We start from the raw sequence: 27,792 nt of genomic DNA on the forward strand, positions 1-27,792 counted from the left end.
GTAATTGGATTCAGCCTGAAACAACCACGTCCGCACCGGGAAAGGAGGGCATTGGGGCGGGGGCGGAGAGGCTGTGGGAGAAGGGAGGGACCAGAGGAGTGAGAGAGGGCTCGCGATGCAGTTCGCAGACTAAGCAGAAGAAAGATCAAAAAACGGGAAAGAGGGGACGAGCAAACAGGCGCTTTCAAGAACAATCCCCTCATCTCCAAGCGGACAGCGCTCTAGGAATCCAGATTCAGTGCCCACCGAAGACAAAGGCGCCCCAAGGGAGTGGCGGCGCGACCCCAGGGCTTGGGCCCCCGCCGCGGAGCCCGCACGGCTGGCTGCCGGGACGGTCGCGGACCATGTCTCCTGCCCCACGGCCCACCGGCGGTCTGCTGCTCCCCCTGCTCACGCTCGCCACCGCGCTCGCCTCCCTCAGCTCGGCCCAAAGCAGCTTCAGCCCCGAAGTAAGTGAGCTCCCCCGGCCCTGCCGGGAGTCGCGCCCGCCGGGGAGGCGAGCCGGGGGTCTCCAAGGGGACAGCCCCCTCTTTGGAGAGCAGGGCGCTCGGGGTCTCGGCCGCTCCGGCCCGCAGCAACCCCCTCCCTCTCCTTTCCCTCCTCATCTCCAAACTTCCAAGTCGATCCAACTTCTGCCTCCCCCAGCCAGTACCCCACCCGCCGCAGCTGACTTTCTTTCCCGGTCCTTTCCTGGGAAGCTTTACAGCCTGGGCCCACCCCCACCCTCCCCGGTTCCCCCGGGCTCTGAGCTCAGCTCCAGAAGCAGGAGGGAGCCTGGTAAATACTTGGACTCCGCTCAGCCCCTGCGCTGCCCTGGTTTCTTGTCATCTGCGCGAGTCCGTTGTTTCTTCAACTTTCCAGCCCTCCAGCGCTCTCCCGCCCGCGCCCGCCGGCCGGGGAGGCTCGGGTGGACCGCGCCGCGGCTCCGGGGCCCCCCACGCTGCGCGCCTCCCGGGCGGTCCCGGCCCTCCGCGGATGCCGCCGCCGTCAGGTGGGGTCGGGGCTGGACGGCTGAGCGGCCCCGGCCCCCCACCCCACCCCACCTCCCCGCGCCGACCCCCTGTGTCGCGGCCGGGAGCCCTGGCGTCGAGGGTCGCGGGGCTGGCGCCCTGGCCGCCTTTCCGTACACACAAAGCTCTCCTTGTGAGCCGGGGTTCGGCCGGGAGGCCGCCTCCTCCTTCTGCCCCCCCTCACCACCCCACCCCACCCCCCAGCGGCGCCTTTAGGCTCTTCCAGTTGCTTTTGTTAATTGCTTTTCTGTGTTAATTGCAGGGAGACTGAGGGCATCGCACCGGGGAGTGGGGAGAGGGTCGGGCCCAGGGCACCCGCACATGTCTCGACTGACTGCCTCGGGCGCCCCCCCAGCCCATTCCCTGAGGCTGGCCCACCGGCCCGGGAGGAAGCCGCGTGGGAGTTGTCTGGGGAGGTTTTTTCTCTCTTTCTCGCTCTCTCTCTCTTATTTTGGGGTGAAGGTGGGAGACGAATTTGATCAGCTTCTTATTTTGGGCCATCCCAACCCACTCAGCCCGGCAGGGCCTGGGTGCGGTCGGGAGGGGCCGGGAAGGGCCCCAGAAGGGGGAGGGGATCTGGACTTGGCTTCCTCCCTCTTGGTCCTGGCCCTGGACCCACCCCCGGAGGAAACATCTCCAGAAAGAACACACTCTCTCTGTCCCGAAGGGATCTGAGGCTAAAAAGCCAAGTGTGGCCCTAGGAGTGGGGGTAACCAGGGACAGTGCAGATCTGCCCTGCGGCTAAGCCTGACACGGTCCTGCAGGAGGAGGCATCCTCTCCCCTGGCCTGGAGTCTTCATCCTAGGCCTGCAAAGAGAGCTCCTAACAAAAGAAGCCCGGGCATCTGGGGCTGCCCACTGCCAACTTTGCCTGCCCTGCCTTCCCTCCCCTGCCCCACTAGGCCCCCTAGGGGAGGGGCGGCAGCCCTGGCTCTGTTTTAAGTGGGTCATGGGCAGTCCCAGTGCCAGAACCACCATTCACTTCTGGGCCACGGAGGGGTGGGAGGCAGAGGGAGGGAGGAGCGGGCCCAGAGGCTCCCATCCAGGGCCTGCTGGAGTTTGCCAGAGTTCCCCCCAACCCACCCACCTTCCCCAGGACTCCTAGGCCAGAGGTGGGAGGGGTTCTCTGGACTTCTCCCCTAGGGGAATACCTCCGGACCACTCAGTTTTCAAGACAAAGCCAGCCAACAGAGTTGCTCCCTCTCCAGGCCAAGCTAGAGGGCGAGCTGGGGTGGCCAGGCCTCAGGCAGCCGGGTCCCTCCCACCGGGCCTCCAGAGTCCTGCACCAGCTCCAGGACGGCCCTCTCCTCCCCGCGGCCTGTCTGGCACTTGGCCCTTCCCCCACCCAGCCGCAGACACAAGAGTCCTCTCTTCTGTGGTTCCTACCTCACCTCCTAGTCTCCTCTGTGGTTCTTGCTTTGCTCAGAGCCTAGGCCGGGGAGGAGAGGGATGGGGGCACTTCCTTTCCAGGCCTCGAGGCTCTCTCGACTGCAGGGAAGTCCCTTTCTTGCCTAAGTCTCCATTTTTGTCTATTGTGTGTGGGGTGGACGTTGTGGGTGTGAATATTTACGCCTGCCTACTTTCTTGAAAGACGCATCAGGGAGAGGGCTTTATCCCAGAGCTCCTGGATGTGGGTTCTCACCTCTCTTGCCACTCTCCATTCTGTCATTCTGCCCTAAGAGAATTCCCCTCAGTTGTGTTCCCCGAGGGTTGAGAGGGCCCGACTTTAAGTCCTCCTGACTTCCAGTTCCAGGAGTAGGCCACTCTCATCCTTCTCCAGAGCTGAAGCAGCCGCTCCCCCACCAGGGGTCCTGAGCCTGGGGTGTGTGTACCCCACAGGTGAGGCTAAGGGCAAAGGGAGTTTCCCGCATACTTAGGCACAGGCCACAGCAGGCCTCCCGCGGGCACTAGCTGTGGTATCAGCCGGCACAGGTCAGGGCAAGTCTGCAGCTCCTGGGGAGAGCAACCAGGTCCTGCAGCACCCTGCTCTGCTCCCCTGTGGTATCCCAGAGGTTAAACTTGGCTCCTTCCTCTACCCCTGAGGAGGGGCTCTCCCAGGCGGGTGGTGCTAAGGTTGCTTTGGCCAGGCCTGTTGGCTGGGGAAAGGCTGGGTTGTTTACATCTCGGGCCCTAACTCCCATCAGCCTTGGGGGATCACTTCCCAGAACCTGTTGCAATTCTTGCCCCCGCGGGCACATGTCCCCAGTCAGCTGCTCCTGAATCACCCCCAGCCCCAATGCAGGAGCACTGCTCCACTACCAGGGCCTGGGCCTAGAGGTGAAGAAGGGCCAGGAAGACCCACCGTGACAACGTGGGCTAGGGGTTGTGGCACCCAACGGTGGCCTCTACCCCTCTGCGCTCCCAGCTTGCACCCTAGGCAACCCGCAGGCCCTCTCCTATCTCCTTAGGAAACCGAAGCTGGAGCAGGGACCAAAGTAGTGTCTCCACTGGAGAAGCCGAGTGTTTTCTTATTCCATATATAACTTGGCTCGTTTTACTTTTCAGGCTTTAGGAAAATACTCCATTGTTCATATAATAAAGGCTGGTTTTCCCCCCCGACAGGGCTTTGTATTTTGTGTGCCTTTCAATCAAACACCGAAAACCTAACTTTATGTTAAGGCAACATGCCAGCCTTTATATTACGAACAATTCACAACATACCTCAAGTACAATACTGTCACCGAGTCTCTGTCACCACCCCCACCTCCCACTCCCTCTACTGAGGACCTCAGATGGGCCTTTAGGTCCCAAGCCCTAGGTCAGACGCTTGGATGGGGACAGTGGCAGGATCCTAGCTCTGTGGCTGGATCACACCCCCACCTCCAAAGGTCCCAGCTTCCCATCTCAGCAGCCAACCTCAGCCCTAGCTCCTGTTCCACTCTCCTTTCTAAGAAGATCTCAGCTGTGAGGGTCCTGGAGACATGGCACCCCTGTCCCAAGACGGTCGCATACCAGGTCCAAAAGAGAGCCCCCTCCCCCTCCCTGCCTCCACCCATCATGGGCACAGCCCATTCGCAGGTAGGACCTGCGACACAGAGAACACTGACACAGAGGAGGAAAGTGCTGGAAGGAATCTCAGCTCTGAGAAGACATCCTAGGACTCAGTTAAGCCATCTGGACTCCCATTCTCAAGAGTCACAGCCAAAGTCCAGAGCCGTGGCTCCCCACCCCTGTTTGAGCCCAGAGCCCCGAGAAGACAAGTCATACTGGGGCCTGGGCCAGAGTTCAGGTCCAACCTGGGATCTCCTCCAGCCCCACTGCCAGAGCCAGGCTGGGAGCTCGTTGCCCTTTCCTCCTAAGCCAAGGGTGCATGCCAGATACCATGGGGAGGCAGAGGCTCCCCTTGGGCCAAGTGGAGATGCTCTAAGCCACATCCCTCTCCCTACAGGCCTGGCTGCAGCAGTATGGCTACCTGCCCCCCGGGGATCTGCGCACGCACACACAGCGCTCGCCCCAGTCCTTCTCAGCAGCCATCGCTGCCATGCAGAAGTTCTATGGGCTGCGTGTGACGGGCAAGGCTGATGCAGACACCATGAAGTAAGTGCGAGACCCTGGCAGGAATCCTGCCTGGCACCCAGCGACAACACTGAGCACAGAGATACTGCCACCGACACGCCTGACTCCTGCCCTCTCCCCCGACCCCACACGCTGGGCATTCGCTGGTCCCCGCCCTCTCCCATTCACCCCAACCCCATAGCCTTGGCCCTTCCCCACACTGACCCTGAGACCAGGCACTCCCCTTCTCCTCTGAAGACCTTTCTCTTTAATATGCTATCCTGACCACAATCGTCACACCCCAGGGCCATGAGGCGTCCCCGCTGTGGTGTTCCCGATAAGTTTGGGGCCGAGATCAAGGCCAATGTTCGAAGGAAGCGCTATGCCATCCAGGGCCTCAAATGGCAGCATAATGAGATCACTTTCTGGTGAGTCCAACAGGCAAGCTGCCTTTCTCGCATCAGGGTCGCCCTCCCTATCAGTTGTGCTAACAGACCCTGAGGCCTCCTGTCCTACTCACCTCTCTCTCCGCAAAGTGCCCTTGGGAGTGGGGAGGAACGTGGCTGTAATCCTGGAGGAAGGTGCAGCTTGTGGGGGGTGCACCCCAGGGCCAGAAAGCCGAAGCCTCGGGGTCCCCTGAGCCCTCCGTTCTTGGGGGAGAGGCATCCCGAGGCAGCAGGAAGAGCCGGGGCAGGAAAGGTGGCTGGGCGGTTCAGTCAGACCTGGGAAAGTACAGGGAAGGAGAATCGTATCCATTGTTATCCTAACACACTCCCATCCTCTCCCCACGTGGCTGGACCTCAGCATCCAGAATTACACCCCCAAGGTGGGCGAGTATGCCACGTTCGAGGCCATTCGCAAGGCGTTCCGCGTGTGGGAGAGCGCCACACCACTTCGTTTCCGAGAGGTGCCCTATGCCTATATCCGCGAGGGCCATGAGAAGCAGGCAGACATCATGATCTTCTTCGCTGAGGGTTTCCATGGTGACAGCACGCCTTTCGATGGCGAGGGTGGCTTCCTGGCCCATGCCTATTTCCCGGGCCCCAACATCGGAGGGGACACCCACTTTGACTCTGCTGAGCCCTGGACTGTCAGGAATGAGGATGTGAACGGTGAGCAAAGTAGCCCTGGGACTCATTTATTCTGCAGAGAGTCGATGATCATTTGGGGGTGGGGGGGAGTTCTTCTGCCTCTTCCCAAAACCTCAAACCCCAAAGTCTCTGGCCTACAAAGATCTCCTAGTCTGACTTCCAGTGAAAGCAGGATTCTTATTTTGCTCTGTTTATATCTGGTCCCTCTCTTACCCAATAATTGACTTCCCAAAGACTTCCCACGTTTCCAGGCAAACGTCACCTCTAGCTCCTGGGAGAACCTGCAGCCCAGATGGGACCTCAGCTTCCTTTCATACACATCTTCCTGGGTTTGGTATCTGGCCCCAGGACACCCTCTCACCTCTACCCAGAATAGACTGCTGACTGGCTTTGTGGCTTTGGGGGTGGAAAACATGACAGGCAGTCTCGGGTGTGAAAACGAAGCCTCTGGTGGGAAAGCAGGGAGCCTGAGGGAAGGGACCCAGGCTGCCCTCATAATCATCCCCATCCCTCCAGGGAATGACATCTTTCTGGTGGCTGTGCACGAGCTGGGCCATGCCCTGGGCCTTGAGCATTCCAATGATCCCTCGGCCATCATGGCGCCCTTTTACCAGTGGATGGATACAGAGAACTTTGTGCTGCCCGATGACGACCGCCGGGGGATCCAGCAACTTTACGGTGAGTAATCCCTACCTGCTCCTTCTCCTCTCCTGGTCTCTCCGACCTGTGCATCCCTTCCCTTCCCCCACACCCTACGGTCTCCACCCAACCCCACCTGACCCGGCCTCTACCCACCACCCACTCCCACTTTTTTCTTTTTTCTTTACATTATTTCTTCTACATGTTTTATTCTTCTCCCACTTTTGATTCCACCTTCTCTGCCCTTTCCCACCTGATGGCTTCAGCCTCCCCCAAAGGGCCATCCACACCTTTCCGAGGAGATCATCTGCCCAAATAGCTGTTCTTTCCTCCCCCTCTGCCACAAATTCTGAAGTGCCTCCCATGTTCTCTACACCAGGGAGTCAGTCAGGGTCCCCCACCAAGATGCCCCCTCAACCCAGGACGACCTCCAGGCCCTCTGTCCCCGACAAGCCCAAAAACCCCACCTATGGGCCCAACATCTGTGACGGGAACTTCGACACTGTGGCCGTGCTCCGAGGGGAGATGTTTGTCTTCAAGGTGAGAGGAAGAAGTGGGCCGGTGTGGGAGACGGGAGGGCTCTAAGCCCAGCAGGCTGGGTGGAAACGGCAGCAGGAGGACTAAGAACGAGAACTGAGACAGTGGGAAGCTTTGGGGACCGAGCCAGAGGACGAGCTACAAGACAATGTACTGTCCCCACCTCGACGCCTTCTAGGAGCGCTGGTTCTGGAGGGTGAGAAATAACCAAGTGATGGATGGATACCCCATGCCCATCGGCCAGTTCTGGCGGGGCCTGCCTGCATCCATCAGCACTGCCTACGAGAGGAAGGATGGCAAGTTTGTCTTTTTCAAAGGTAACCAGGCATTCTGCCTTAGTTCTCTGGGTGTGGGGAGAGTCTCCCTGGAGGAGTGGATTCCACTTGACTCCTCCAAAGACCCAAGTGCCCAAGGGGAACCCTGATCCGGCCCTTCTCTCTCCTCTCTAGGAGATAAGCACTGGGTGTTTGACGAAGCTTCCCTGGAGCCTGGCTACCCCAAGCACATCAAGGAGCTGGGCCGAGGACTGCCTACTGACAAAATTGATGCTGCTCTCTTCTGGATGCCCAATGGAAAGACCTACTTCTTCCGAGGAAACAAGTGAGACCTCAGCCCCTTGACTCTAGGCCTCCCTCCTCAGACACCACCACCAGAGTCCCTCAATTCTGGAGAAAGACCCACCTACCCCTGGGGCGTTTCCCTGGAGAGGTTAGCTGCTGGCTGAGCCTGTGCTGTTGCCTAGCAACAGACAGCCTCCATTAGGTGCTGAGTGAGTGGGAAGTGACCGGGTCACCATTCCAGACCAGACCCGGTCATTTGGCGCCTCCTGCCCTCAGCACCGTGCCTCCACCCCAGCTGCCAGGCACTGTCATTAAAGGCTGCTGGTGGCTCCTTGCAGCCTGGGACCTCCCATCCACCCCCACCTTCCGCCACTTTCAGCTGCAGGCCCTCATTACTCAAAACCCCTGTCGCGCACCCTGTCCGTAGCCACCCTTTGCTCACTGGTGGATTTAGTCGTGGGCCCCGCTACCCTCTGAGGACAGGCCCAGTGCCCGACCGCTTCCGTCCCCCTCCTGTCCCCCAGGTACTACCGTTTCAACGAGGAGCTCAGGGCAGTGGACAGCGAGTACCCCAAAAACATCAAGGTCTGGGAAGGGATCCCCGAGTCTCCCAGAGGGTCATTCATGGGCAGCGATGAAGGTGAGGGGCAAGGGAGGTGTCGTGAGGGGAGGATGGGGACAGGGGGTGAAGGGGAATGGGGGGGAGCCATACAGGACAGTATGCTGGGGAAAGCAGTGACGAGGAGGGCGCCGGAACCCTTGCCACGCGCCCGGCTCTGAGCACGGTGCTTTCGGCACATCCGATCCCGAAGCCCCACTGCCCTTCCAGCCTGGTCCTAGAACTAGCCGGGTTTACGGCTGAGGCCAGTGATGTTCACAAAGGTTAAGGGATGAACTCAGCTGGCTCGCGCCACTCACAGATGTTCCTTCGCTCTTCTCCTCTCTGTGGCTCTTCCGGACGCCACCTTCGTGCCGACCCCTGCAGTCTTCACGTACTTCTACAAGGGGAACAAATACTGGAAATTCAACAACCAGAAGCTGAAGGTAGAGCCAGGCTACCCCAAGTCAGCCCTGCGGGACTGGATGGGCTGCCCCGCGTCGGGGGGCCGGCCGGACGAGGGAACCGAGGAGGAGACGGAAGTGATCATCATCGAGGTGGACGAAGAGGGCAGCGGGGCGGTGAGCGCGGCCGCCGTGGTGCTGCCCGTGCTGCTGCTGCTCCTGGTGCTGGCGGCGGGCCTCGCCGTCTTCTTCTTCAGACGCCACGGGACCCCGAAACGACTGCTCTATTGCCAGCGGTCCCTGCTGGACAAGGTCTGACCCCCACGGCCGCCCGCCCACTCCTCCCACGAGGACTTTGCCTCTGAAGGCCAGTGGCAGCAGGTGGTGGTGGGTGGGCTGCTCCCACCTGTCCCGGGCCCCCTCCCTCCCCGCCCCCCACCTCCCTTCTTTTCTGTCCTCTGTCAACCTCAGCCCTGGCATTGCTTCTTCCCTAGATGGGTCCCCTGGGGGCTGATCAGGGGCCGCCGTCTCCAGCCCCTGTCCCCCCAGGGGCCTCCGTAGCTTGGTGTGTGTCCAGCCCCACCTGAATGTCTTGGCTCTGCACTTAAAGGCAGGACCCTCAGACCTCGCTGGCAAAGGTCAAATGGGGTCATCTGCTCCTTTTCCATTCCCTGACGTAACTGTAACCTCTGAACTCTGACCTCAGGAGGCTCTGGGCACGCCAGCCCCGCAAGCCCCCAGGTGTGCCCCATTGGCAACCTCCTACCACTCTTCCTGGCTTAAAGGAATCTAATCTTGTTGAGGGGGAGACCCTGAGAGAGAGAGGAGGAGGGGGGAAGGGCCGCGCAGCCATCCTAAGACCTTGGGAGGAAAGCTCAGAGTCAGTCCTCTCCGCAAAGATCTGCCTCTGCCCCACCTGGCCCCGAGAACTTCCCCAGGAGCCTGAGCCATTAAGGGGCTGTGGAAACCCTTGACGGCCCTACCCCCACAAATGTCAGCCTTGGGATGTCAGGGCTAGAGGAGCTGAGACTAGGGGCTGTAGCTACCGGGGTAGGGCAGGTGGGGCCAAGGAGAGAGACTGTCTGGAGCCCTGGGGGTGAGCCTGAAGGCCACAGAAGAAGAATCTTGCTCAAATGCAGGCAGCTGGGATAGGGACCAAGGGGCAGAGCAGTCGGGGGGGATAGGACAGGACCAAAAGGCTAACCAGGGAGGTGCAGTGGGAGTGGAGGGCCAGGGGCCAGGCAGGCCAGGCCAGCAGCGACAGCACAAGGTGGGCTGTGGTACCCAGGGGAGGGCATGTTTTATCGGAGCTCTGAGGAAGGGCCGGGGAACAGCACACCTGCCCCACTTCAGTGCCCTTCCTCCAACCAGAGTACGTGTATGGGAAGGGTGGGGAGCCCAGAGAAAGGCAGAGATGACACACATCCAGGGCCTGGCGACTCGGGACCTTCATGAGGGTGGCCACCTAGGCAGCGAGGCGAACAGGGGCTGGCAGCGCTGAGACAGCAGCCTCAGCTGGCTTCAGTGAGGGGCACGTGCCTGGGTGGGTCTCATCAGGTTAGCCCCTCACTTCCTGATGCCCCCGCCCCTTGGCCCATCCTACCGGTGTCCTGCCTCCTCTCCCCCACCCAGCCCACCCATTTGAAGTCTCCTCTGGCCACCACACGTGGTCATGGTACCGGGGACTTGGGAGAGTGAGACCCTGTGGGGGCAGGGAGAGGAGAGGGATGTCAGGGGTGGGGGGGTATGGGGGGTGGGGGTGTGTGGGATGAACGGTGCTGGCAGTTCGGCTAAATTTGTCTTGTTTGGGGTTTTTTTTTTGTTTTGTTTAATGTATATTTTTATTATAATTATTATATATGAATTCCCTTCAAATCGTTCCTTTTTGTTAACAAGGGGCATGGGAAGGGTGGGGGTGGGGGGGGCAGAGGCATCCGACCCCAGGAACCTGCAGGGCGGGGCTGGGTCAGTGCCCTCTAAGGACATTTTTGACCTTGTTCAACCTTTCCACAAAGAATAAATGGTGTTTCACATTCTTTGTGTCGCTGCCTTCTCTCGGAGAGGTGAATGGAAAGCATGCCCATAGCCGGTGTTTCCTGTGACGTGGAGTTTCGGCATTTTTCATAAAGGAATCTGTTTATTCTTGGTGGACAACGGGGATTCAGGGCCATAGCTGGGAAGGAGGGCATACTTACTCCGTGGGGGCAGGGAAGTGGTCCACAGAGCCCGCCGCTCTCTCCCAACCCAGCCAAGAGGTTACCTTCGAGGCCCAGAGCTGCAAAGGCAAGAGGAAGTGGTCAAGCTGGGGCCACTCGGAAAATCTTCCTAAATTGCATTACCCTGTCCCGTGATCTGGCCGCAGACCCTCCGTTTCCTCAGACCTCTCTTTCTGCTGCTGGGGACTCCCACCAGGATCATCTTCGGCCTCAGGCAGGCCCTTTACCCCAGCCCTCCATGTCTAAGCCTCTTCTAAGCCTGGGGGGCTCTGCCTGGGGTGGGGGGGCAAAAGGAACACCTGGGAAGGACGGACAGTTGCCCCGTGGCCAATCAGGAGCAGCCTATCTCGGGCAAAACAGGAATCTCACCCCAATCGCCCAGGAGAGGCAGGATGGTCAGGTCGGAAGGGAAGAATAACAAGGCTTTGTTTCTTCGAAACTGCTGCTCCAGACAGGGTTCCCAGGCTGTCGACCCACCCTTCCTCCGAAACCAGCCTGGAGGGAGGAATAGCTCAGTTGCTGAGTCAGCTCAGCTGAAGGGGAGCAGCCCTCTTTCTTCCTCCCCTTCCCTTCCTGCCTTAGCCCGGCCCTCCCTGGGCTCCAGCCCAGGCCCCCTCCACAGCCTTCCTCCAAGAGCGCTGGCCCCACCTAGGCCGGTGTGGTTCTATCCAGCTGCTCTTCAGGGCTGGTTGGTGTGATTGCTTTGGCAGAAGGGGTACCCCACCTCTCTGCCAGCCAGGAACCCTGAACCTATGCCTGGCCTCCTCCACCTCTCCTGCCAACAGCTGTTTGGCACAGGCTGTGTATCTCAGTGGATTTGGACACCACCTCCCCGCCACCCTCACCGGAGGGGATGGGGACCCGGGGAAGCTGGCATGGGAAAGCCAGGGGTTGTATGGGAGGGTGTAGGGGGCCGTGCATGTCGCAAGGAGCTCAAAGATGAGCTCATGGCCCCTTTGTGTTTTTGTGGCCCACATCTGGAGGCAATTACAGATGTTATCCAGTGGGAGTTCTGCAAAACACAGCTGGAACCAGTACAGGAGCCTGGGGAGGGGGGACTGCCAGAGGGAAGAGGAGGGGAGCCTAGGGCTGCCACGGCTGGAGTGCGGTTTCCCCATCACGAGGAAATTGTTTGGCCCTGATTCTGGAATCACAAGATGCTCTCTGAAGCCAAGGGGGAGAGATGGGAATGGAGGACCAGAGACAAAGGGGGGAAGAGGTGGAAGAGGCTTCCCAAGCAGGGAGAACTGTGGGGTGGAGGCCGCCAAGGTCCCGTGCTTCTGACGTGCCCCGGGCCTAAGGGATCCAGCCCAGGGAGGCCACCCAGAGACCCCTGGAGGTGCCTAGCCGATTGCACAGGGTCAGGCAGGGTGAGGGGAGAACAGAGGTCCCTGTGGCTCCCGAGAGACCTGAAAATGCCGCTTTCACTGGCCCTACCCCGCTTTGTCCGTTGGGCCTGACCCAGTTTCCAAGGTTCCAAGTTCCTGTATTCGAAAGCAGCACATGTGAGCTAGAGCGGCCAGGAGGGAGCCAAGGGGAATCTGCGAGGAGGTTTGGGCAGAACCCAGGGAAGCGGCCTCAGAGGAGACTGGAGCAGGGGCAAGCGCTGAGGAGAAGCAGTGCTCTGCCCCCCACTGCACCCCACACGTTTGAGGCGGGGAGCCACAGACTCCCTTCCCCAGGGCTCCTGCCACCAGCTGGGCCCACACCTCCAAGGCTGCCAGCCAGGTGCTGGGTCAGTGACGTGAGGAGGGAAGATCGAAGAGGAGCCAGGCCCTCCAGAGAAGAGAGGACTGAGCAGAGTGACCCCTCACGCACAACCTGGCCAGCCCTGCTGGTCCTTCACTGTCCCTCCCCTGGGGCCCCTTCTCCCCACTCTGACAGACGTCCCAGTCCTCTTTCCCCTCTGTACTCCCACTTCCCTTTCCAGCCAAAGGGAGGTGGTAAAAAAAACCAACATTTGCTGAGGTCCTCATGACACCCAGTGACACAGGCACGACCACTGCCCCTGTTTCACAGGATTGGAACCTGAGGCCCAGATAAGACTTCCTTAAGGTCGGAACTTGTTAGGCCAAAATGAAAACCCAGGTCTGTCTGATTTTTTTTTTTTTTTTTTAATCTGTGCGGGTAGATTCTGCCCGTGTCTCAGGGTGTCTCTTCCAGTGTGGCGCTGTGTGGCCGGTGTGTGTGGTAGTGTGTGTTCTGGGGATCTGAGGGCCCATGTGTGCTTGCCTCCTGTGGCAGCATCGGCATGGGAAGTAGGAATGGAGCAGAAGGGCTCTTCCTCAGGAACCCACTTTGCCTGCAGTCACCTCCTTTTGGGGGACAGGAACAGGTACCCCGAGGGAAGGAAAGAAGCAGGAAGGACTCAGAAGCCAGAAGGACTGAGTGGCTCGAATGGCAGCAGCTAGGGGAGGGATGGGGGTGGCGAATGGCTGTGGCAAGGGCCTAGGAGGATAGTTCCCGTTCCCTGAGGCCCCAAGGGAACCCCAGTCAAGGCTAATCTATTGTCCTGCGGTCCCTGTACCCCTTTTTTACCCACCCTCCAAATCTGCATTCACTTCATTTAAGACACCAATGCCTGCACACCTAACCTGGGGTGTTCGGCCTTCGTCCCTCAGACAGTCTTGGGAGACTGGGGAGACCCAGAGGCAGCCTTCGAGGGGGCTGGGCAATTGGGGCCTGGAAAGGAGGCAGTCCTGACTGGCCAGAAGCCACCTTCCAAATGAGCTCACACACATACTTTCCACCCTGGCCCAGGGCCGAAGGCTGAGCGCCTTCCAGGCCAGCCTTCCCCAGCCAGGCCCAGCCCCCTCTGTCCTCCTCTGTCCCTCACCAGTCCTAGAACCAGGGGTTTTACAGCAGAATTGGGCACCCAGGGCAAGGCTGTTGCCACACCCCAAGGGAGCAGCTTCCACTGCCCCTCCCCACCCCCAGGGTACCTTATTTCTCCAATGGGCCCTTTGTGGCTTAGAGGAGGAGGAGACTAGTTTCCTGTCCCCCAAGTCCCACACCTGGGTGGGGAGGGGCAATAGAGAGCACAGAAGAGGTGTCCACACTGCAGTGAATGGGCGGAAGGACTTCCTCTGCGTGCCTCAAGTAGCTCATTGACTCAGGGACCAGACCAGGTCTGGGAGCTGTCTCACCATGGGTCACATCCTGCTCATACACTTCACTTCCCAGTAGGGGCACTTCCCTCATTTGGGGCAGGATGGGGTCTGGGTGGGGCAAGGCCAGGATGACCACGAGGGAGGGGGAAAGACCGGGACCTCCGAGGCCTAGCGGATTCACACACACGCGACAAGCTCCAGCTCATTTCGATCCTGCCTGTGGTCACAGACGTCAGCCTTTGCTCAGCTTCCAGAGACACGGAGCACCAGGCCAGAGAGCAAAATCAATTCCCAAAAATGCTCTCCTTGGCCACTCCGTGTCTGGCTGCGTGCTAGGATCGTGGTTGCCCTGACCGTATATTCTGGATCCAATAACATAACCTTCCTGAGGTTCTGTGCGTTAGCGCATTCAGACATGGCAGATACTTCAAAAACACGGCCCCTGCGAGCAGATCACATGGCCTGCCCCAGCCCTCCGAGGCCCTGCTGGGATAGCTCTGTCAAGGAATGACTGTGATTCATAAGAATACTGACCCCACCACAGCCACGGGACAAGCATGTTCTGTCCTCGCTTCCTCACAAAGGAGTAGGACGGTGCTAGGCACGCAGGAGCCCCTTACTAAGTTTGTTGATTTGAAGGGACGCCTGGGAGGCTCAGTCATTTAAGTGTCTGCCTTTGGCTCAGGTCATGATCCCGGGGTCCTGGGATCAAGTCCCAGATGGGCTCCCTGCTCAGCGGGGAGCCTGCTTCTCCCTCTGCCTGCCCCTCCCCCTGCTTGTACGCTCTGACAAACAAATAAATAAAATCTTTAAAAAAGGGGGGGAAATGCTTGTTGACTGAAATTGCCCGTGAAAGTTGTGAATTACACAAGCACACAGCGGTAGCTGGGAATGTGTAAGTACTGTATTACCAGTATTATGTACACGAGTATTATGTATACGTAAGTTAAAAAATCATTGAGCTGTAGGTGTTAGTACATTTTATGAACTTGACTATGTATTTTACCTCAATCTTTAAAAAGTTAAAAAAAGAAAGAAAAATATATCCAGGCAATGGGTTCATAACTCCTAAGCAACTACTTTGTCCCTGTGGCCTCCTCATGTGTCCCCCACCGCCTGCCCTTAATCTGGGAGTGATCAGTACTGCGCTGTGTTAACCCAGCGCTTCTGGAAATACCAATCCTTCAGCCTGCACCCTCAGGCCAGCCTGCTCCCCGGATCCTGACCTGGGGGGCCCCACACACAGGTCTCTAAGCTCCATGCCAGTTGTCCCCAAAGTCTCTCCTCCACTTTACCGGCCTGTGCGCCAGAGACCCCCCCACCCCTTGCCTGCACAAAACTGCATCCTAATCCCGGGTGGAGGAAAACTGGACAAGGGGCCAGAGGTACATCCACCCCGCTCCCCAGCTGGCCACACCCCCTCCGCCGCAGAGACCAGCCGGTCAGGGTTTGCGGGGCGATAGCGCCCCCTTGTGCTGGGTGTTGGCACTGCGAACCAAGCTTGAGAGAGGCAGAGGCCAAGCCAGCCCCCCAACAAGGGCCAGGGATACCGCCAGCCTGTTCCTTCCCCCTTTCCACTTTCCAAGTTTCCACCCAGGACACCTGTACTTAAAGGGGTGGGACTATGGGCGCAACAGGATGACAAGCCTTAGTCTTCCAGCTGCAGAGAAGAAAAAGGCAGAGTTTCCCTCAGCTGTCTCTGTGCGGGGGTTGGTGGGCAGCTCCCGAATAACAACGGGAAGGAAGAGGGTGTGGAGTTGAGGGGGTGCGGGAGGAAGTAAGGGGGCACTTCGGTGCCCTCTCAGAGCCCCTCCGAGTCGCCATGCTGCCCCCCTGTGGACGCCTCAGACACTGGTGGCTCCAGGATGCCCTTCCCCTGGGCTCTGACCTCGGAATGCTTTGACAGGGCTCCTCCTTGCCAAGGCCCTCCGGCCTCCCTGACTCCTTTATCCCAGAGTGGGCATTTCTGTGTCCCTTCCCTGAGGCCTTTGGAGATCATGCCTCCTCTTGGGGCGCCTCTAGCCTGCACCCATCCTCCTAACCTCATCCCTACCCTAACCTCAACCTCACCCCAGGAGGATCCTTTAATCCCAGTCTCATATTTAGAGGGCTCTTCAATTTTGTACTTTAAAAAAAAATGCCTGTAGGTATTTTGTAACTATCACTATGTTATTGCTGTGTTTATGCAAAGAGTTTTTATTTGTTAAATAGAAACATCTAAAATACACTAAGTATTGGGGTGTCTGGCTGGCTCAGTCAAGTAGAAGATGTGACTCTCGATTTCAGGGTTGTTAAATTCAAGCCCCATGTTGGGTGTAGACATTACTTAAAAAATAAAACCTTTATAAATAAATATAAAAATAAAATATACTAAGTATATTCAAAAAAATCTTAGTCTTTTACTTTGTAATATACCAGACACCCCCCAAAATGGACATGATTTGAGGTTGCTCCAAATCTCCGAGGTGTGTCTCCAACCCAGTATCTCATTCTTTCCAAAGCGCAAGGAAACTTCCTCCTATAACCATATGGCAGGGTCTTTAATCCCCACTCCCTTCAAACACAGAAGTTTCCACATCTTGAAAAGCTCTCTCCTGGATACTGTTGCAGCCTTGAATGATTTCCCTCATATCCCCCTTTTCTGTCAAGCCAAGGTTTTTCAACAGCTGTCTGCATTCCTTCACTAGTCATTTTTTAAAAATTTTTTTTAAAGTTATTTATTCATTTAAGTAATCTCTACACCCAATATGGGGTTCGAACTCACAACCCCAAGATCAAGAGTGGCATGCTCTTCTGACTGAGCCTGACAGGCGCCCCAACCAGTCATTTCTTTTTAAACTAACCTCCACATCTGTGGAGGCAACCCAGGCATTTACTGAAACTTCTCCTTTTTTTTTTTTAAAGATTTTTAATTTATGTATTTGACAGAGAGAGCAAGAGAGCACAAGCAGGGGGAGCAGCAGAGGGAGAGGGAGAAGCAGACTCCCCGCCAAGCAGGGAGCCCGACACAGAGCTCGATCCCAGGACCCTGGGATCATGACCCGAGTGGAAGGCAGACACCCAACCAACTGAGCCACCCAGACACCCCTGAAACTTCTCCTTTAAAAAAGGGGGGGAGCACCTGGGTGGCTCAGTAGGTTACGTCTGCCTTCAGCTCAGGTCATGATCTCGGGGTCCTGGTATCTAGCCCCGTCCTCGTCTTCTTCTTGTGGCTCCCCGTTCAGCAGGGAGTCTGCTTCTCCCTCTTCCCCTGCCCCTCCCCACTGCTCATGCGCTCTCTCTCAAATAAATAAAAAACCGTTTTTAAAAAATTGAAGTGTAATTAACATACAGGGTTATATTAGTTTTAGGTGTACAATAAAAATATGGAATGCTTCATGAATTCGTGTCATCTTTGCACAGGGCCCTGCTAATCTTCTCAGTATTGTTCCAGTTTCAGTATATGTGCTGCCGCATTGAGCACTGAAATTTCTCCTTAAAGGTCCCTCATGACCTCTTTCCTTCCAGGTCTTTTCTCTGCTTTCACTGTGTTGGCTTCATGTCAGCATCGAACACAACTTGCTTCTAGAAGCTTCTTTGCCCTTGTTTTCTGGGAAGTCATGCCATCGTGAAATTCACAATTCACAGAGTTGCCAAGGAATCCTGAAGGTCCAGGACATCTGTCCCCTGCATCAACCCTACCTGTACCGTCAGCTTCTATATCTCAAGCAGGGAATAGACTGACTTTTTTTATTTGCTCTGTTAATTCCAGGCTCTGCCCTTCAGACTGCACAGAACAAACAAATTCTTGTTCCATGCTATAGCTCTTCAAATATTTGGATCTGGTTTTCATATATTCAATCCCTCACTCAAGTTAAGCTTTTCTTTAGGTGAAATGACTTTCTAGTTCCATAAATAGCTTATCATATGACATGGCTTAGAGACCCCTCATCCGTCTTGAACACCCTCCTCTGGATTGATTCATTATATCAATATATATATTTTTAAGATTTTATTTTAAGGTAATCTCTACACCCGATGTGGAGCCCAAACTCACAACCCGGAGAGTCTGAGCCAGCCCAGCACCCCCACTCTATCAATCCTTTAAAACATAGCTTCCAGCACAGAGAGAGGCAGTATCACGCAACGGTTAGGAACAAGGGCTCTGCAGTTACACAATCCAAGTGTGAATCCAGTCTTTACAACTCACTGGTTTGGCGGCCAGCAAGTTATGTAACTTTACGGAGCTTGCATTTCCTCATCTTTAAAATGGGGCTAATAATTGAAAGAGTACTTGAGCGAATTAAAAGATGTAATCTATGCGATGCCTATGGCTGGCATTCATTCGGCAAACATTTAGTGAGTACTTACTTTGTGTCAGACACTGTTTTGGGCACTGGGGATACACCAGTAAACAAACAGATCCCTGCCCCAAGGAACGTACATTCTTGTGGGAGGAGCAGGCAATAAACATGATAAATGAGTGAAAAAAATACACACACACACACACACACACACGCACGCATGGGTGCGCACACGCATTTACATATGTGTATCTATGGAACACTAGATAGCGATAAGAATTTTCTACATTTTTAGTTCTGCATCCTTTTTGATGAACAGTTCCCCCCTATAAATCACTTTTCTCTTCTTGTGTTTTACTCTAAGTATTCAAGGGAAACCAGGCTGCTTCCTCAACACTTTGCTTAGAAATTTCTTCAGCCAACTGGGCGCCTGGCTGGCTTAATTGGTACAGCATGAGACTCTTGATCCTGGGGTTGTGAGGTTGCGCCCCACACTGGGTACAGAGATTACTTTAAAAAGAAAAAAGAGGGAGGGGCGCCTGGGTGGCACAGCGGTTAAGTGTCTGCCTTCGGCTCAGGGCGTGATCCCAGCGTTCTGGGATCGAGCCCCACATTGGGCTCCTCCGCTGGGAGCCTGCTTCTTCCTCTCCCACTCCCCCTGCCTGTGTTCCCTCTCTCCCTGGCTGTCTCTATCTCTGTCGAATAAATAAATAAAATCTTAAAAAAAAAAAAAAAGAAAAAAGAGGGGCACCTGGGTGCCTCAGTCGGTTTAGCATCTGCCTCCGGCTCGGGTCATGATCTCGGGGTCCTGGGATCGAGCCCCACATCAGGCTCCCTGCTCAGTGGAGAATCTGCTTCTCCCTCTGCCCCTGCCTCTCTCTCTCTGCTTCTCATAAATAAATAAATAAATAAATAAATAATATATTTTAAAAATTTTTTTTAAAAAAAGAAAGAAAGAAAAAGAAGAAATGTCTTCAGCCAAATATCCAATTTCATCACTCACGAGTTCTACCTTCCAACAAACACTAGGACACAAACACAGTGAGGCCAAGCTCTTTGCCACTTTCTATCAAGGCTCTCCTTTCCTCCAGCTTCCAATTAACATGTCCCTCATCTCCATCTGGGACCTAGTCAGAGGGACTTTGACCATCTACACTTCTATCCACATTCTGTGCACGACCACTCAGGTAATCTAAGGAGACTGAGGTCTATACAGCTCTCTCCTTCTGAGCCTTCCCAAGAATCGCCCCTAATGGTCCATTCACAGCAATGGCGGCTTTCCCTAAGCATGCACCTCTGGCCTCTGACCATTCCCCAGTTCTAAAGCCACTTCCACATTTTTAGGTATTTGTACAGCAGCACCCCAACTTCTCAGCAGCAAGCCTCGTAGTCCATTTGGGCTGCTATAACAAGATACCACCGACTCGGTAGAGTTATTGCTCATGGTTCTGGAGACTGAGAAACCCAAGATCAAGGCACCGGCGTGGTCACCTGCTGGTGAGGGCCCTCCTCCTGGTTCACCGCCACATCTCCTCACTGTGTCCTCTCCTAGTGGACAGGGAGGGATCTCTCTAGGGCCTCTTTTATCAAAGGCACTAGTCCCATTGCAGGCTCCGTCTCACAGACCTAACATCTCCCAAAGGCCCACCTTCTCACACTATCATCTTTGGGGGTTAGGAAATCAACATATGAATCTGGGGGCTGGGGGACACAAATGTTCAGACCACAGCACCTTGGCTCCTGCGTGTGCTAGAAGTTTCATCTTGAGCAAGTCATTCGACCTACCTATGACTCAGTTTCCTCAATTATAAAAGGAGGGCAAAAATAACACCTACTTCCTAGAGGTGTGGTGAGGGTTAACTGAGATAATACACGTGAAGTGCTTAGGACAGTGCCTGCCATAGGCAAGTAGTCTACCAAAGTTAGATATTATCATTTTGAAAACCAGACATCTGCCCGTTTTCCACTACTTCCACTATTTTTCATAATTCCTCAAAGATTTCCAAGATCATCTCCACAGGCCCATTCCTAAATGTACCTGATGGTCTAGGATGTGATTTACAGGGGTCCGGACACTTCAACTCACTAGACTAATTAAAGTTTACACTCATTTTAAGTACCTAGGTCCTCTTTAATCTTTTCCTATCGTTTTGGGGCTTGAATTCACTCTAACTATGAACCCCACTGTCTAGCTCAGTGCCCTGCACTTGGAAGGCACTCTAATAAATAGTTATAGAATGAAAGTCTGTTCTACCCTGGTGCAATTTCTTCCTGATGATGATGATTGCTTCCAACAGCCTAGATCTTGACTTTATTTTTTGGCAAATTTTCATTTACTGGGCATCCCAGACCATGGGCTCCCTTCCTCCTTTCCCTGCCTCCCACAACTCTTTCCAATTCACTACCACCTTTTCCAGTTCCTTTCTAAATTCCTTACTCCCCCACATGCCCACTCCCACGGGTACTACCCATGGCTGTCTGGCTTTTTTCATTTGTGTATCTGACCTCTCTTTCCAAGTAGACAGTAAGCTCCTTGAAGTTCAAGTGAAGTCTTAAGAGTTCCAGGCATCCAGGGCATCTGGGTGGCTCAGATGGTTAAGCGGTTGCCTTTGGCTCAGGTCATGATCTCTGGGTCCTGGGGTCCTGGGATCCAGCCCCACATCTCATCATCTCATTGTTGTCCTGGGGGGGGGCGGGGTGTTGCTCCCTGCTCAGTGGGGAGTCTGCTTCTGCTTCTCCCTCTCCCCCTACTCATGTTCTCTGTCTCAGATGAATAAATAAAATCTTTTTTTTTTTTTAAAAAGGAATTCCAGGCATCCACCAAGCATAGAGAACACGTAGCCAGCACTCAACTAAAACCTCCATGATCACTTTTAGAACTTAAATATTTTTAATTTTTCCAACCTCTTTGCTCTGCTTCCCTTTGCTCCACATCATTTTCCCACACTCAGGATTCTATTTCACTCCTCATTAATCCCTAGAGCTGCACAGAGAGAGAGCACAGCGGACGGCACAGAGAGACCCAGGGACCAAGATCCCTTGGCACGGCACCAAGGTCCAAGTGGAAGACGGGCCTTTTTATGGCCAACGCTATGGCTTCAGGCCCTGCTATGGTTCCAGTTTTGAAAATATAAAAACGGATGCCAACAACAAATGTCTCAGATAAAAAAGTGTTTTGTGCCATTTGTAGAGAGGAGAGAGGAGCAAGGATTCAGATGTACACTCTGTCCAGAACCAGATCGCCTAGGTTCCAAACCCTGTTTCAGCATTTACTAGATGGGGCAAAATCCTTAACCTCTCTGTGCCTCAGTTTCCTTATCTGTAAAATGGGAGCAACAGTAGTTTCTACTTGACAACGATTATGAGGAGGATCAAAAGAGCAAATTCTTGAAAAGTGCTTAGATCTGTGCCTGAAATGTAAAAAAAGCTCAAAAAGTATTTGCTACTGTTACGGTTTACTAATATTAGCTATCAGTACCACAGGAAGAAGAAGTAATAACAGCCCACATAAATAAGAAAGATCTTCTGTGACTAATCATAATAATTTTCCAAGGTACAGAGCACTTCCTAGATGCTCAACTTGTATCACCTCCCTAAAATGCTGATGACAACCTTAAAAGAGAGTTGCATTATTAACCCCATTTTACAATCGAGCAGCACAGAGATGTTAAGTGATTTTCTCAAGGTCACAGAGTCAGCATGTGGCGAAGGTACATGTATTCGTTTATTTCCCGTTTATTGGGTTCTTACTGTGTCTCAGCAGGAGAGAAACCCTGTGGGTGCAAAGGTAAACAGTCTAGGCCCCAACCTACAGGAAGTTTCTGCTTCCAGAGAAGGGGCGGGGCGGGGGCGGGAAAGACGAGTAAACAAATAGTTATAACACCGTGTGGTAATTGCTATAATAGAGGCTCACGCCAAAAAGTGCTGCCGGATCTCAGACACTGGGACAAGAAAAGTACTGAGAGCTTAAGGGTCCAAAGGAAAGACATGACAGTTACGGAATAAGCAGTGGTTCTCTGACCAACGTGTCCTGTAACAAACGTGTCACCCCGAAAGGCCCGAACAAAACAAGAGTTCAAAGCGGAGGCTGAGCGCCCGGCCGAGGGCGGGTCTGACGAGTCCCGGCAGGGCCGGAAAGGGGTTAAGGCGAGCGGGTGGGCGGGGCGCGCGCGTTGATTGGCAGGGGTGGGGCCAGGCTCGTCACCCGCCCCCTCCCTCCGCCCCGGCTCCTCCAACCCCTGGGCTGGCAGGGGTACCGCCCGGGCGAGGGCCGGGGAGCTGGGCCGAGCCTCCCGTCCCCCTCCCCCGCTCCCCCGCCGCGTCCCGCCGGCTGGACGCGCTGGAGAAGTTGTGCCGCGCCCGGGCCGGCCCTGGGGGCTGACCGTCGGCAAAGTTTGGCCCGAAGAGGAAGTGGCTTCAAGACCCGGCAGGTGGCGGCCGGGCCTGGACAGGGGCGCTCGCGGCCTGCGGGCGGGCTCTAGGCGAGGGCGCGCTCCAGCGCCGGGCCTCGAACCCATTCCCGGGACTTCGGGAGCCGGCCTCGGGAGAGAGCGCAGCGGCGGCCGGGGAAAACAACTCCGAAGTTGGGAGAGAGGCACCGCCCCTGCTCCCGGACGGCCGCCCCCTCCCCGTCCCCAGCCCTGGCATCCAGAGCGCCGGTCGGGGAGCCCGGGCCATGCAGCCCCCTCGGGGAGGCGGCAGTGGGGGGCCTGGACGCCCGGAGCGGCGCCGCCTCCCCACTGGATAGACGACGGAAGCTCCGGGACGCTTCCTGCACCTCCGGACGGCTCAGGATGCTGCCCACCACCCTCCTCTTCCTCCTCCTGGGTAAGAAACCGAAACGAGACTACTCACCCGGCACCCCGCCCCTAGGGCTGTCACAGAGCCCCGGCACTCACTCCCTCCTCTGCCGCCCCTCACTTCCCCTGCCTGCCGGTGCCTCCCAGCCCCGGCCGCCGCATCCGACGCTGCCTGCCCCAAACCCCGGGAGGCTGCCAGCCGCCCCCCTCGGCCCTCCTCCTCCCCCGGGCTTCCCTAGATCGCCATGCCCACCCCCCCAGGCCGTGCTTCCGTACCTTCCTTCCCGGCCGCACAGCTCAGCCTCCCCCTGCTCCACTGCCCCTTCCCTTAAACTACCCGGAAGTCCCAGATGGCTCCCTTTCCTCCTTGAGTAGCTCAGGTGAAGAAAACTAGGGGCGATTCACTCCCCTGCCCTTTCTCGCTCTTCCTCTAGGAGGCGCTCTGGCACATCCAGACCGGACCTTTTTCCCACATCCTGGTGAGTAGAGGATGCCCCTGGGGCCCCAAGGGCTTGGTAATAAGAGAAGACCCACGAGGATTCTCTCTTCCCTGAATTCCTGTGGCACCTACCATAGTTTTAGAGTGGAGATTATCCATCCTTATTTTACAAACGGGGAAACAGACCCCGTGTGAGCTCTCACCTGGTAGTTATGTACTATTTTGGTTTTTTCCAAATATCCATACTTGAGCTCCCTAGCCAGAATGTAGTCTCCCCGATTGTAGAGACAGGATTTCCTGCTCCTCCTGGCCCAGTGGCTGGCAAAGCAGACCTCAGATCGTCTGTGGTGTTGATATTTGAGGTGAAGCTATAACGAAGGTGGGAAGGAAGGGGGCCAGATGAAGACTGTGATTCTAGGGTGTGGGTGTGGGTGTGTGGACTGAGAGGGGCAGTGTCTCTGCTCCTTCTTAAAGAGCTCAGGCCCTTAGAGGCCTCAAGCCTGGGGGCACGGGGTATGACAGTAATGGGCTCTCATCAGTGTCCTTACCTTCCTCTCTCTCCAGCCTGTGAGGACCCTCCGGCAGTGCTCTTGGAAGTGCAGGGCACCTTACAGAGGCCCCTGGGCAGGGACAGCCGCAGCGCCCCTGCCAACTGCACCTGGCTTATCCTGGGGAGCAAGGAGCAGACCGTAACAGTGAGGTGAGAAGCAGGGCAAGATCCTATTACCCTCCCTCCTTCACCATGGGAAAGTCTTCGGGAATTACTTCTCCATGGAGCTGCCAGCCCTGCCAATGGGAGGAAGAGTAGAATTTGATTTGGCCGAGTCTGCCCTAAAAGCCTGGCTTGTTCTGGCCCAGTTACAGTGCATTGGAGCTGAGCTGGAGCAGACACCTGGTTTGGATTCTGGTCCTCTCTGAAGGACAGCAGGCACTCTAGAAGCAGTCCTTGGGCTCCAATATGGCTGCTCTGAGGATTCCTTCAATCCATTGCACACCCTCGCCTGGGTTTCAAAAGCTATTCCTAATTAGCGTAGAACCTTCCTCAGTCTCCCCAGGTCTTTTAAGCGGTATAGGTCTCCCCAGTCTCCTCTGACCTTGGGCCATAGGGTTGGGGCCCAATTAAGTACCTGGCTATTTGCTTCACAGAGTTCACGCTCATGAATTTACCCAGAAAGGGCAAAGAGGGTAGTCTGGGAAGAGGTGGACGAATCAGAATGCCATGCTGCTGCTGGCCTCCGTTAGGACTACTGCCATTGACTCGGACGGAATTTGGCTGAGTTCATTTGGCTCTTTGATGTGGATTGTGTATGAGCAGGGACTTGTGCTTCTTGGGGTAGAGGGGACCTGACAGCGGTGGGAGAGGAAGAAACCAGCGGTGGTCAAGAATATCTCACGTCCGTGGGGCGCCTGGCCGGCTCGGTTGGTGGCGTGTGTGACTCTTGAACTCTGGGTTGTGAGTTTGAGCCCCACATTGGGTATGGAGGTTACTTAAAAATAAAATCATTAAAAAAAACCAAAATCTCATGTCCTGCTCTCCTCCACCCCTGTAGATTCCAAAAACTGCACCTGGCCTGTGGCTCAGAGCGCTTAGTCCTGCGCTCCCCTCTCCAGCCGCAGATCTCCCTGTGCGAGGCACCAGCCAGCCCTCTGCAGCTGCCTGGGGGCAACGTCACCATCACCTACAGCTATGCCGGGGCCAGAGCACCCATGGGCCAGGGCTTCCTGCTCTCCTACAGCCAAGGTATGCCGGACAGGGAGGTCTCTGGGACTAGTAAGACAGGTAGTAGCAGCCCCAGGGAGGAGGGGAGGATCCCACCAGCTCCCGTGTTTCATGGCGCTTCTCCACGGCGCCTCTGCAGATTGGCTGATGTGCCTGCCCGAAGAGTTCCAGTGCCTGAACCACCGCTGTGTGCCCGTGGCGCAGCGCTGCGACAGCATCGATGCCTGTGGCGACGGCTCTGACGAGGCCGGCTGCAGCTCAGACCCCTTCCCCGACCTGACCCCGGCCCCTGTCCCCACCCCACCCTGCAATCATACCTTGGAAGACTTTTACGGGGTCTTCTCTTCCCCGGGCTACGCACACCCAGCCTCAGTCTCCCACCCCCAGTCCTGCCTCTGGCTGCTGGACCCCCACGACGGCCGGCGCTTGGCAGTGCGCTTCACGGCCCTGGACCTGGGCTACGGAGATGCGGTCCATGTGTACGACGGCCCCGGGCCTCCCAAGACCTCTCGCCTGCTGCGCAGCCTCACCCACTTCAGCAACGGCAAGGCTGTCACTGTGGAGACGCTGTCCGGCCAGGCCATCGTGGCCTACCACACGGTTGCCTGGAGCGGCGGCCGGGGCTTCAACGCCACCTACCACGTGCGGGGCTACTGCCTGCCCTGGGATCGACCCTGTGGCTTGGGTGCTGGCCTGGGGGCCAGTGAGGGCCTGGGGGAGCGCTGCTACAGCGAGGCACAGCGCTGCGACGGCTCGTGGGACTGTGCTGACGGCACGGACGAGGAAAACTGCCCCAGCTGCCCACCTGGACACTTCCCCTGCGGGCCGGCCGGCACCCCCGGGGCCACCGCCTGCTACCTGCCTGCCGACCGCTGCAACTACCAGACTTTCTGTGCCGACGGAGCAGACGAGAGACGCTGCCGGCACTGCCAGCCTGGCAACTTCCGATGCCGGGACGAGAAGTGTGTGTATGAGACATGGGTGTGCGACGGGCAGCCAGACTGTGCCGACGGCAGCGACGAGTGGGACTGCTCCTATGCCCTGCCCCGCAAGGTCATCACGGCCGCTGTCATCGGCAGCCTGGTGTGCGGCCTGCTGCTGGTCATCGCGCTGGGCTGCACCTGCAAGCTCTATGCCATCCGCACCCAGGAGTACAGGTCAGTGAAGGTGCAGCCAGCCGTTGCCGTGTGGGGCCGAGGGCGAGGCCGGGAGGGGCGCACGTTCTGGTGACCTGCTCGTGGGTTGGCTCCTGGAGTTGTCCAGCTGGGGCACAGGGTGCTCCTCTGAGGAGACGACAGGTCTAGGTGCCGAAAGTAAGCTCAAGGAAGGAGGGGACCTCAGCTGACTCTCGGGAAAGCCGGGGCATAGCTCCGTTGTCCTGGCCTGGGTGCGGAGGGAAGAGACGTGCCCGGGCTGGGACAGGCTGCTCCGGCTGGCACCACCTGTGACTGAGCAGCCCTCATTCCTTCCAGCATCTTCGCCCCGCTGTCCCGGATGGAGGCTGAGATTGTGCAGCAGCAGGCGCCGCCCTCCTACGGGCAGCTCATTGCCCAGGGCGCCATCCCGCCTGTAGAGGACTTCCCTACAGAGAACCCCAATGATGTAAGTGACCTCCTGCCTCGTGCCTCCCTGCCTCCCGCTTCCAAGCCTCCCGCGGCCCCGCCCCGTACCACCCTTCTTCAGGCTCCTGGCCCTCCCCACGACTCTGACCGCGGTGTCTGCGTCCTCTCCTTGCAGAACTCAGTGCTCGGCAACCTGCGCTCTCTGCTGCAGATCTTGCGCCAGGACATGACTCCAGGGGCCGCCTCGGGTGCCCGCCGCCGGCAGCGGGGCCGCTCTGTGCGCCGGCTGGTGCGCCGCCTCCGCCGCTGGGGCCTGCTCCCTCGAGCCAACCCCCCAGCCCGGACCCCCGAGACCAGATCCCAGGTCACCCCTTCTGCCGCGCCCCTTGAGGCTCTAGATGGCAGCACAGGGCCGGCCCGTGAGGGTGGGGCGGTGGGGGGGCAGGATGGGGAACAGGCACCCCCACTGCCCGCCAAGGCTCCCCTTCCATCTAGCAGCGCGTCTCCGGCACCCCCTACTGTCTCTGACGTCCCAGGGCCACTGCCCTCCGCGCCCCTAGAGCCGTCCCTGTTGTCAGGAGTGGTGCAGGCCCTGCGAGGCCGCCTCCTGCCTAGCCTTCGGCCCCCAGGACCAACTCGGACCCCACCTGAACCCCATATCCCAGTCCTGTCTCCAGAGGACGAGGATGACGTGCTCCTGTTGCCGCTGGCTGAGCCGGGGGTCTGGGTGGTCGAGGCGGAGGATGAGCCACTGCTGGCCTGAGGTGACCTGGCGCCCCTGGGGGCTCTGGTCGCAGTGACGACAGCCCTTTAGAGGGCAGCTCAGCTTCCCTTCCCCTACTTCCCTCCCTGGCCGTCCATCTGAGGGGCCTTGCTGAGCCTCCTGTTGACCCTGTGTAGCTGCTGTAAACTAGGTATCCCTCGGGCGGGGAAAGGGCTCACACAGAGCTCCCCCTCTGCGCATGTCCAGAGACCAGAGTGTCTCTACCGCCACCGTCTCCCCACACCGCCACCACTCACGTGGCTGTTTTTAAAAAGTACATTTCTTAAAGGGTCATAGGCCTGGACACTCCATCCTTACCAAAACTCCTACCCAAAAGTGGCCTTTAAGCACCAGACCGTCAATTGGCTGGAGACCTCCAGCCCCCAGGGGAAGGATTTGGGCAGAGCCTGAAGTTTGCCCACCTCGATCCTTCCTACGGGGCCTGGCTCATAAAAAGAGCACACAAAAAAATGCTTTTGTCCCATAGCTAGGTCATTGCCCAGCAAGTCAAGGTTGAAAATAAAAGAACGAGAAATTTCATATTTTTGTAAATGAGCAATGACCGGA

The 27,792-nt window shown here is 56.8% G+C and overlaps 2 protein-coding genes, 1 long non-coding RNA gene and 1 other non-coding gene across 4 annotated transcripts; 2 read left to right on the top strand and 2 right to left on the bottom strand.

The window, feature by feature from the left end:
• Positions 1-72: 72 nt before the first annotated feature.
• Positions 73-10,366, top strand: MMP14 (matrix metallopeptidase 14). Its single transcript, XM_045802796.2, has 10 exons — positions 73-449; positions 4,398-4,546; positions 4,810-4,932; positions 5,309-5,616; positions 6,112-6,273; positions 6,614-6,774; positions 6,950-7,088; positions 7,221-7,371; positions 7,856-7,971; positions 8,317-10,366. The coding sequence occupies exons 1-10, from the start codon at positions 345-347 to the stop codon at positions 8,649-8,651; spliced, it is 1,749 nt and encodes a 582-aa protein (XP_045658752.1). The 5' UTR covers positions 73-344; the 3' UTR covers positions 8,652-10,366.
• On the bottom strand, positions 10,145-23,373 carry LOC123795800 (uncharacterized). Its single transcript, XR_006780595.2, has 3 exons — positions 23,018-23,373; positions 10,919-11,044; positions 10,145-10,608 (listed from the first exon to the last, which is right to left on the bottom strand). It is a non-coding gene; the product is annotated as an uncharacterized LOC123795800 (long non-coding RNA).
• LOC123795813 (U6 spliceosomal RNA) lies at positions 17,019-17,122 on the bottom strand. The gene has a single exon (XR_006780600.1). It is a non-coding gene; the product is annotated as a U6 spliceosomal RNA (small nuclear RNA).
• LRP10 (LDL receptor related protein 10) lies at positions 22,159-27,765 on the top strand. Its single transcript, XM_045802795.2, has 7 exons — positions 22,159-22,769; positions 23,176-23,220; positions 23,745-23,880; positions 24,731-24,921; positions 25,040-26,057; positions 26,373-26,502; positions 26,638-27,765. Exons 1-7 carry the CDS (start codon positions 22,736-22,738, stop codon positions 27,223-27,225), a joined length of 2,142 nt encoding a protein of 713 aa, XP_045658751.2. The 5' UTR covers positions 22,159-22,735; the 3' UTR covers positions 27,226-27,765.
• The last annotated feature ends 27 nt before the right edge of the window (positions 27,766-27,792 follow it).

This window comes from Ursus americanus, chromosome 35 (genome assembly GCF_024610735.1).
Source record: "Ursus americanus isolate L20-20 chromosome 35, mUrsAme1.1.p, whole genome shotgun sequence".
In the NCBI taxonomy this organism is placed as follows: Eukaryota; Metazoa; Chordata; class Mammalia; order Carnivora; family Ursidae; genus Ursus; species Ursus americanus.